General features: G+C 42.9%; 1 protein-coding gene across 1 annotated transcript in view; it reads left to right on the top strand.

Moving 5' to 3' along the window:
• ERCC4 (ERCC excision repair 4, endonuclease catalytic subunit) overlaps window positions 1–9,606 on the top strand; it is a 65,769-nt gene extending 56,163 nt beyond the window's left edge. Inside the window, exons 10-12 of the mRNA XM_040356887.1 lie at window positions 2,757–2,849; window positions 4,831–4,943; window positions 7,708–9,606. Of these exons, the coding sequence (XP_040212821.1) occupies window positions 2,757–2,849; window positions 4,831–4,943; window positions 7,708–8,438 (937 nt within the window). The 3' untranslated portion in view covers window positions 8,439–9,606. The remainder of the gene's footprint in view (window positions 1–2,756; window positions 2,850–4,830; window positions 4,944–7,707) is intronic.
• The last annotated feature ends 599 nt before the right edge of the window (window positions 9,607–10,205 follow it).

Raw genomic sequence — 10,205 nt, 5'->3', positions numbered from 1 at the left:
TTGTTTTTTTCTGGGTAATTCGGTTTTTTTCCACACTCTAAAGCTTTGCTGGTAGGTTAATTGGCTCCTGTCTAAATTGGTCCTAGTATGTGTATGAATGTGAGGGAAATTGGATTGTAAGCTCCTAAATGTTAGGGACTGGTGTGAATGCACAATATATACCGTATTTATAGCCCTATAGCGCACACCGGCGTATAGCGCTCACCCCAAATCTAGAAGGGAACCCTAAGGGAAAAAAAAGAAATACTGACAGTTTACAGTTAGTTACTTACAGTTGCCCGGCGTCCATCGGCGGCATTCGTGGTGTCCTCTCCGCTTCTCCCGTGCTGTTTTTGATCGCCGCCCCCGACATATACCGAGCGCAGTACACTCGGCTAGGCTCGGCCACGCTCGGCTCCTCTCGCATAAAGGCTAGGAGGCGGCACAGGGCGTGACCGCGAGCGGAGCCGAGCCCAGCCGAGTGTACCCGAGTGTACTGCGCTCGGTATATGTCGGTGGTGGTGTTCAAAAACAGCGCGGGAGAAGCAAGGATCGGCGTATAACGCGCACCCACGATTTTCCCCTGATTATAAGGGGGAAAAAAGTGCGCGTTATACGCCGATAAATACGATATGTGTAAAGTGCTGCAGAAATTTTAATGGAAGTACCTGTAATAGGTAAAATATGGCATAGCCGAGGAGGGGCAGCCAAATCGATGAAGCTGTCCTGTTTGGTTAGTGTTGGCAGTAAAGGTCTGAAGATGACTGGCACTGCAGGAGCAGAGAGTATTTACTGCAGATCTGTAGCGGTGTGTTCGGCGTGCAAAATCGTGGCACTGTCCCACAGGATCCAGGACACTTGGCAGGAATGCTTTTCTAGTGACCGGAAAATACTCCTGGGCTAGCCCTGTGACAGCTTTTCTTATGGACACTAGTAGGGCCAAAACAACTAATCGATTATGAAATTAATTAATTACTATTTTCATAATCGATTAATCGGCCAGTAACATAATGGGGTTCAAAAAATAAAAAATTAGCCCTTTATAGTACAAGAAGAGAAAATAATCGCTACTGTAAATATTACTTTCACTGTTCCACAGTAAAAAAAATGAACCCCTTACAGTAGCGATTATTTGCTCTTTCTGTACTATAAAGGGATAATTTTTGTGTTTTTAACTCCATTATGTCACCAAACATCTTAGGCATGGTTCACACCTATGCGTTTTTTGCAGAAAAGCACTACAATTCATTTACCATGGTTTCCTATAGGGCACGTTCACATCTATGCTTTTATCAGCTGCTGCGTATTTGGAAAGGGGCAAGGACTTTTTTCAACGCAAAACTGTGCTTTTTTTGGATCAATATACTTCAGTGGAAAAGCTGCAGAAAAGCATGTAATGCGTTTTTGCAGCAACTTACCGTATTTATCGGCGTATACCGCACACTATTTTGCCCTGAAAATCAGGGCAAAATCGTGGGTGCGCGATATACGCCGATATCCGCTTTCCCGCCACGAGTTTGAATACTGCGCCGGCATATACCGAGCGCAGTACACTCGTGTATCTTTGGGCAGTCTCGGCACTTCTCGCGCTGACGTCCTGAGCGTACAGGACGTCAGCGCGAGAGTTGCCGAGCCTGCCCGACGATAGACGAGTGTACTGCGCTCGGTATATGTCGGCGCAGTATTCAAACTCGGCGCGGGAAACGAGCGAGGAGGACGCCGGACCCGACGAAGAGGACACCCGAAGCCGCAGACGAAGCCGCAGACGGACGCCGGACCCGACGAGGCCACCGATGGACGCCGCGCAAGACACCAAAACTGTAAGTACAAAAAATACTTTTTTTACACAGGATTGGGGGCAACATTAGGGGTGCGCGGTATACGCTGGAGCGCGTTATACCGCGATAAATACGGTATATATTTCTGCCAAACAACAATTTTGCCTACGCAAACGTGCAAATTGCAGCAAAATCGTGTGCGCAAAAATCAAAACGCAGCACAAAACACACTGCAGAAACCGATCAAAAGAAAACTGAATAGGTGTGTACTGAGCCTTGTGCTTGCCACACTGATCTATTTTAAGACAAGGATATTAATGGGAAAAATCTTTGTACATTCGCTGAATGAAAGAATGTTTGAAATTTTCACTTGCTCTTAACATTCAGTTTTAAAAATGAAAGTAATTTCTGAACGAAAACCACTTACACTGTCTGGAAATTCCATTTTGACTAAGAAGTTTTCTATTATTTCTACTAATGATATTTACCAGATTCACCCCCTAATGGTATATACAGTATATCTAATCTGTCAATTATTTATATTTACCACTGCATTGAGATATTGAAGAATGAATTGCCTTTTTTTTTTTTTTTACTTTACATATTAACTAAATTATACATTAATCGAAACAATAATTGGCCAACGAATAGATTATGAAAATAATCGTTCGCTGCAGCCCTAGACACTAGTACCAGGGAGATGTTAAACAAACAATAGGACCGCCTAGTAGCTCTTAGGGGCGGTTCACACTGGTGCAATGTCAGAGATCGGATGTGATTTGCACTGCAATGAAAATCGCATGCGATCTTTGTGCGATGCGATTTCAGCTATAAAGATCAGCTTAATTGTGTCATTTGCTGTGTAGAAGCAAAATCCACTGAATTGTGATGTAATGGCCTTATTTGATGTAGCAAATGTCAGATTATTAAATATCGTTCTGTCTTAATATTTCTTGATTTTTTTTTTTCTCGATTTACAAATATCCTTGAACATTTTAGGGTTTATTTTCTTATCTATGGAGGCTCTACAGAAGAACAGAGATATCTCACTTCCCTCAGGAAGGAAAAAGAAGCATTTGAGAAACTTATCAGGTAAAACATACTTCTCTACAAAGCGTTTAAAATAATAAAGATACTCAAAATTATAGTTTACAGAGAAGCAAAATCTATTGGACGTTGTTTACCAACTGAGTCAGGTTAGACACAGGATATACATTTTTTGGGCATTTCTTGACAAATAATTTGAGCCTTGCGATTGGGTATAGAGATAAGGGGCCCTATACATTTATTAACGGAATTCTTGTTCAGGGTATGTGACTCATAAGCATTGAAGACAGACGAGAGGTAAATTTGTATATTTTAACAGTGGCTAAAGGTGTATCTTAAAGGGTCGGTCCAGCATTGCCTACATTTCGTCTTCTTCGTTTGCTGGTGAAATTTAGTTACATAGTTGGTCAGGTTAAAAAGACAAGTCCATCCAGTTCAATTGTAAAAATATCAATAAAATAAATATCAAAAATATCTGCCCTTAGATTTTTGAGACTGCACATTTGCTGTATTTATTATGAGGGGTTCACATTGTTTATTTTTTTATATTAATCCTATATTATGTAGACTGCAACTGATGAAGTTGGAACATGCAAATGTATGTGGCAACACCTAAAACCATAACAGGATTTGGAATTCGGCTCACTGATAGTCTGGTGGGCTATGTCTTGGTTACTCTATCTAGATGTAAAATGGTAATTTTAGGTGTACGGACTTGATAAACAAAAGGACTTAAAGGGGTTGTAAAGGTAAAAAAATGTTTCCCTAAATAGCTTCCTTTACCTTAGTGCAGTCCTCCTTCACTTAAAGCGGTGGTTCCCCCTTAAAAACAACTTTTTTTTATTCCACTGCCCCCACATTCCATCACGATTAAGGCTATTATTTTTTTTTTCCTGCTGTACATACCTTGATACAGCATCTTCACCCGTGCATCCGGGTTGCGAGTCCCGCGGGAGTGGGCGTTCCTCACATGCTGTTGATTGACGTTTTGCTCAAAAACGAGCTCCCCCTGTCGCGTAAGCCGCGTCACGGTTGGCGAAAGGAGCCGAACGGCGAGTCGGCGCTATACTGCGCATGCGCATCGCCGTTCGGCTCCTTTCGCCAATCGTGACGCGGCTTACGCGACGGGGGGAGCTCGTTTTTGGGCAAAACGTCAATCAACATCATGTGAGGAACGCCCACTCCCGCGGGACTCGCAACCCGGATGCACGGGTGAAGATGCTGTACTAAGGTATGTACAGCAGGAAAAAAAAATAATGGCCTTAATCGTGATGGAATGTGGGGGGGCAGTGGAATAAAAAAAAGTTGTTTTTAAGGGGGAACCACCGCTTTAACTCATCCTTCCATTTTGCTTTTAAATGGCCTTATTTCTTCTGAGAAATCCTCACTTCCTGTTCTTCTGTCTGTAACTACACACAGTAATGTGAGGCTTTCTCCCTGGTGTGGAGTGTCTTGCTTGCCCCCTCCCTTGAGGGGGCGAGCAGGAGAGTCAGGACGTTCTCTACGTTGCAGATAGAGAAAGGAGCTGTGTGTGCTTACCTATTTTTTTATTCTGCTATGATCGGGTCATGTGACTTGCAGCTTTGTCTCCCCCATGCCAGTGATCTGCTGCTGCAGGGGAGAGGAGGGAGTGCTGACAATGGCTTGGGCATGGGAGTCTGGGTCATGCCACGGCTCTTGGAATTCCAAGTTGTTGTTGAGAACTGCTTCCTCTCCTCTGCAGCTGCCGCTCACTGACACAGGGAATCACATGACTGAACTACAGTGGACTACAAATGGATGGGTGTACACACCTTTTTTTACACAGGTTAGACAGGGTAGGAAAACAGGTGAGGGGAGAGGAAATTTTAAAGCGTAGTTGGAGTTATGCTGGAATTCCACTTTAAGGTATCAGTGTTTTTATTGTGCACAGCTATCTATCTGTTCTAAGCAGGTTGTAATCTAAAATAACTTAGAACCAAATATATAGACTTTTGGTACATACACTTGATTGAGATATTAAATTCACTGTCATGTTCGCTTACAGAGAAAAGGCAAGCATGGTCATCCCAGAAGAAAGAGAAGGACGAGATGACACAAACCTGGATCTGCAGAGAGATGTGACTACAGCCTCAGCTACTTCTGACACACGCAAAGCTGGTCAGTCCAGTTCATTTCCTTCCATGCCATTTATTACAGTGTGTAAACTGTGCCTATACCTCATATCAGTAGTGCTCCACCTCTCTGTTCCCCCAATGGGTTTTTAAGCAGTAAAAGTATCACAATTTGTTAAATGTATAAAGGGGTCTTTATTTAGAAAAATTTGAAACACTAAAATATGAGCTCTGGTCATGAGGCAAAAATACATATACCATAATACAGTAATGTGAACATGGATGTATTACATTACAATGACAGCCATGCTAGAGGCATTGACGCGTTTCGATCTAGTCGGTTATGGTCGTCTTCTGGGGGACAAATTGCTCCCGGAAAACTGGAATGGATAGCCTCATGGTTGCTAATCTAAAATTGGTTGACTGATCCAGCGGACTTAACAGACACCTCCACTTCACCACCCTAACAGGAATGGAGAAAGAGCCAGCCCAAATGGCTTACAAGAAGCTACGTTTTGTCCCTCCCCCCCACCCATGGAGGAGGGAGAGGAGAAAGTGCGGCACAAACACACCACTTCCCAGCTTAAAATGTTATATGACTGAAGTGAGCCTTCAAATTGCAATGAAGTGTCAGGCTTGCAATTGGCAATAGAGACATAGGTTCTTATGGGAAAGAAGCCAGAAGAACTTTTAGCCAAGTACTGGTAGTATCCATCTGTCCTGGTTGTTGCATCCCACGACTGACTAGGTCGAAACGCGTCAGACCTCTAGCATGGCTATCATTGTAATGTAATATATATGTTCACATCGCTATATTATGGTATACAGGGAGTGCAGAATTATTAGGCAAATGAGTATTTTGACCACATCATCCTCTTTATGCATGTTGTCTTACTCCAAGCTGTATAGGCTCGAAAGCCTACTACCAATTAAGCATATTAGGTGATGTGCATCTCTGTAATGAGAAGGTGTGTGGTCTAATGACATCAACACCCTATATCAGGTGTGCATAATTATTAGTCAACTTCCTTTCCTTTGGCAAAATGGGTCAAAAGAAGGACTTGACAGGCTCAGAAAAGTCAAAAATAGTGAGATATCTTGCAGAGGGATGCAGCACTCTTAAAATTGCAAAGCTTCTGAAGCGTGATCATCGAACAATCAAGCGTTTCATTCAAAATAGTCAACAGGGTCGCAAGAAGCGTGTGGAAAAACCAAGGCGCAAAATAACTGCCCATGAACTGAGAAAAGTCAAGCGTGCAGCTGCCAAGATGCCACTTGCCACCAGTTTGGCCATATTTCAGAGCTGCAACATCACTGGAGTGCCCAAAAGCACAAGGTGTGCAATACTCAGAGACATGGCCAGGGTAAAGGCTGAAAGACGACCACCACTGAACAAGACACACAAGCTGAAACGTCAAGACTGGGCCAAGAAATATCTCAAGACTGATTTTTCTAAGGTTTTATGGACTGATGAAATGAGAGTGAGTCTTGATGGGCCAGATGGATGGGCCCGTGGCTGGATTGGTAAAGGGCAGAGAGCTCCAGTCCGACTCAGACGCCAGCAAGGTGGAGGTGGAGTACTGGTTTGGGCTGGTATCATCAAAGATGAGCTTGTGGGGCCTTTTCGGGTTGAGGATGGAGTCAAGCTCAACTCCCAGTCCTACTGCCAGTTTCTGGAAGACACCTTCTTCAAGCAGTGGTACAGGAAGAAGTCTGCATCCTTCAAGAAAAACATGATTTTCATGCAGGACAATGCTCCATCACACGCGTCCAAGTACTCCACAGCGTGGCTGGCAAGAAAGGGTATAAAAGAAGAAAAACTAATGACATGGCCTCCTTGTTCACCTGATCTGAACCCCATTGAGAACCTGTGGTCCATCATCAAATGTGAGATTTACAAGGAGGGAAAACAGTACACCTCTCTGAACAGTGTCTGGGAGGCTGTGGTTGCTGCTGCACGCAATGTTGATGGTGAACAGATCAAAACACTGACAGAATCCATGGATGGCAGGCTTTTGAGTGTCCTTGCAAAGAAAGGTGGCTATATTGGTCACTGATTTGTTTTTGTTTTGTTTTTGAATGTCAGAAATGTATATTTGTGAATGTTGAGATGTTATATTGGTTTCACTGGTAAAAATACATAATTGAAATGGGTATATATATTTTTTTTGTCAAGTTGCCTAATAATTATGCACAGTAATAGTCACCTGCACACACAGATATCCCCCTAAAATAGCTAAAACTAAAAACAAACTAAAAACTACTTCCAAAAATATTCAGCTTTGATATTAATGAGTTTTTTGGGTTCATTGAGAACATGGTTGTTGTTCAATAATAAAATTAATCCTCAAAAATACAACTTGCCTAATAATTCTGCACTCCCTGTATGTATTTTTACCTCATGACCAGAGCTCATATTTTAATGTTAAGTGTTTCAAATCTTTCTTATTAAAGGCCCTTGTATACATTCAACAAATTGTGATATTGTTTCTGCTTAAAAACCCTGTGGGGGACCTCCTCTATTCAATATATAATTGGGGTATGCAGCTATTTCTCACTTCAGTGTTGTTTTCCATTAGAGTATACAGTATAACCATTAACAATCTGCAGTTCATTTACTAGGAAATGAGCCCTTTTCATCTGCATCTGCCATGGGAAGTATAGTAACATATGCAGCTGCTCTTATGGAAAAGGACTTCTAAATAATATTTGATGTGGTGGACTAAACTAAACAGAGTAGTTTAGGACATTGCCTTATTTACAACTATCTCCCACAAATTCTTCTCTAACAATGGTCCTTTTTTGTTTAGGCGGCCAGCAGAAAACCTTGCAGCAAAACATCATTGTTGACATGCGGGAATTTCGGAGTGAACTGCCATCTCTGATCCACAGACGCGGCATTGATATAGAACCTGTCACATTGGAAGTGGGGGATTACATTCTCACCCCAGATATATGTGTAGAGAGAAAAAGTGTGAGTGATCTTATTGGATCTCTCAATAACGGGCGTCTCTATACGCAGTGCGTTTCCATGTGTCGTTACTACAAGCGGCCTATTCTTTTAATTGAATTTGACCCTAATAAGCCGTTTTCCCTCACATCAAGAAGTTCAATCCACCAGGAGATTTCCGTGAATGACATCACATCAAAACTCACCCTCCTCACGCTCCACTTTCCAAGACTGCGCATCCTTTGGTGCCCTTCACCATACTCCACTGCAGAACTCTTTGAGGAGTTGAAGCAGAACCGAGCACAGCCTGATGCTGCAACTGCAATGGGTATAACCGCAGACTCTGAAACTATCCCAGAATCTGAGAAGTACAATACAGGCCCTCAGGACTTCCTTCTGAAAATGCCAGGGGTCAATGCCAAGAACTGCAGAGCTATAATGAATCATGTAAAGAACATAGCTGAACTGACAACACTGTCTTTGGAGAAACTGACTGAAATTCTCGGCAACGCAAACACCGCGAAACAGCTTCATGACTTCATTCACGCATCCTACACAGAAGCTGTTTCTCATGGGAAAGCTAAACGTTAATGTAATAGCTTATTTAAATATTTAAGAAATACTTGAATTTTACATTTTTGGGTGAAATTTATAGTTTTTTTAAGAAATAGATGATTTTTTCAGGCCTACGTGCAAAAAGAGCTTAAAACAAAGTATACCTTATCTAGCCGGCACCTAATACATGTAACAACTTTTATTTTTCTGTATCGCCATTTTTTTTCCTTCTGACTGTGCGCTCCAAGTCATTTGCTAAACCTAAGTCAGATGGATGAAGGACACACCCCTGCTGAGACATTAAATTCTGACAGTGGGACTTTCAGCTGTCGGAATACACTGATCAGCAGCTGACTTTTGTCAAACAGGGGCTGCCACTCCATTAATTTTAAATTTGTCCGGTTCCTGATGAACCAGCCAAATTTTAGTCCATTTGTCGCCAGCTTAAAGGGTGATGCTTCTGTGCCTTAAAGTGGGCATTTCCTTTATGCACGTAGGGCAACGGAGAAAGGGCACTTAACCCCCATCCTTCCCCAGCAGCAAAGTACTTTTCCTTTTGTCTTTCCAATTCAACCTCCATGACTGAGATAAAATATCTGGTACTTCTGTGTATAGGTAAGCACATGGAAGCCAGAGGTACCTCATAATTGATATAGTGACAGGGAAGCAGTCCATAGCCCTGTGTAAGCTTGACAAGTCTGGCGCTTACACAGGACTTTTTTCGGAGTCCTAGTAACCAAATGGAACTACATGAGGTAGATGCTGCAAATCTGCATTATTCAATTCTGTTCTCTTCTCTTTTATTTTAGCACACATATGGGATTTTAAGCATGTATGATTTATAATATTGGCTATAGAGGTTAATGGGGTTTGAGGATCGTACAACATAAAGAAATATTGTGCTACTGCAACATATTCAAAATGCTTAGTGGTTCTGTAGCAGCCAACGTGTACTATTCAGTGCCTTTACTTGCCCAATCCACTGCAGAACTTCTTTTAGAATTGTCATGGATATGTCAACATAGAAAGACTGACCTGTGTTGTCTTGACCTTGTTTTGATGTAGGAAATTGCTATCAGATTCAGGAGGTTCTTAGGTGTTTCTTGATGCAGCTTATTGGTGCTTTTTCTTGCAAACTCCTACGCTGCTCCTTATTAACCTTGGAGGATCTCTTTCCGCAGCTGTTCAAAATCGGTTCACAAACTTAAAGCGGTAGTTCACCCTCTCGTACTTGATGTTACCATCGAGACAGGCATTGTAGCGCGAGCTACAGTATGCCTGTCCCGATTTTTTTAACCCCGTACTCACCTCGTAGTCGTCCATCGTAGATTCCGGCTCCCGCGGGGAATGGGCGTGCCTATGGAGAGGGAGGATGATTGACGGCCGGCCCTGGCACGTCACTCTCCCCGAAGACAGCCGGAGTAGGTCTCGGCTCTTCACGGCGCGTGCGCACAGGCTATGCGCACGCGTCGTGAAGACCAAGCCTATTTCGGCTATTTCCGGAGAAGCGTGACGCGCCAGAGCCGGCCGTCAATCATCCTCCGTCTCCAGAGGCACGCCCATTCCCCGGTATCTTCGATGGACGACTACAAGGTGAGTATGGGGGGAAAAAATTCGGGACAGGCATACTGTAGCTCGCGCTACAATGCCTGATTTAAAGGTAAAAGGAAAAAAAAAATTTTTTCCCCCGTCGATAGGGTGAACCCCCGCTTTAAATTCTCAAACGGAGAAGTAGCACTGATCAATAGCGATCTTCTGAAAGACTTGAGGCAACTGGCATACATATCAACTGTAAAAAAAACT

The sequence above is a fragment of the Rana temporaria genome, chromosome 6 (assembly GCF_905171775.1).
Source record: "Rana temporaria chromosome 6, aRanTem1.1, whole genome shotgun sequence".
In the NCBI taxonomy this organism is placed as follows: domain Eukaryota; kingdom Metazoa; phylum Chordata; class Amphibia; order Anura; family Ranidae; genus Rana; species Rana temporaria.
The sequence above is the reverse complement of the archived record's forward strand: the minus strand, read 5'-3'. Positions and strand labels throughout refer to the sequence as shown.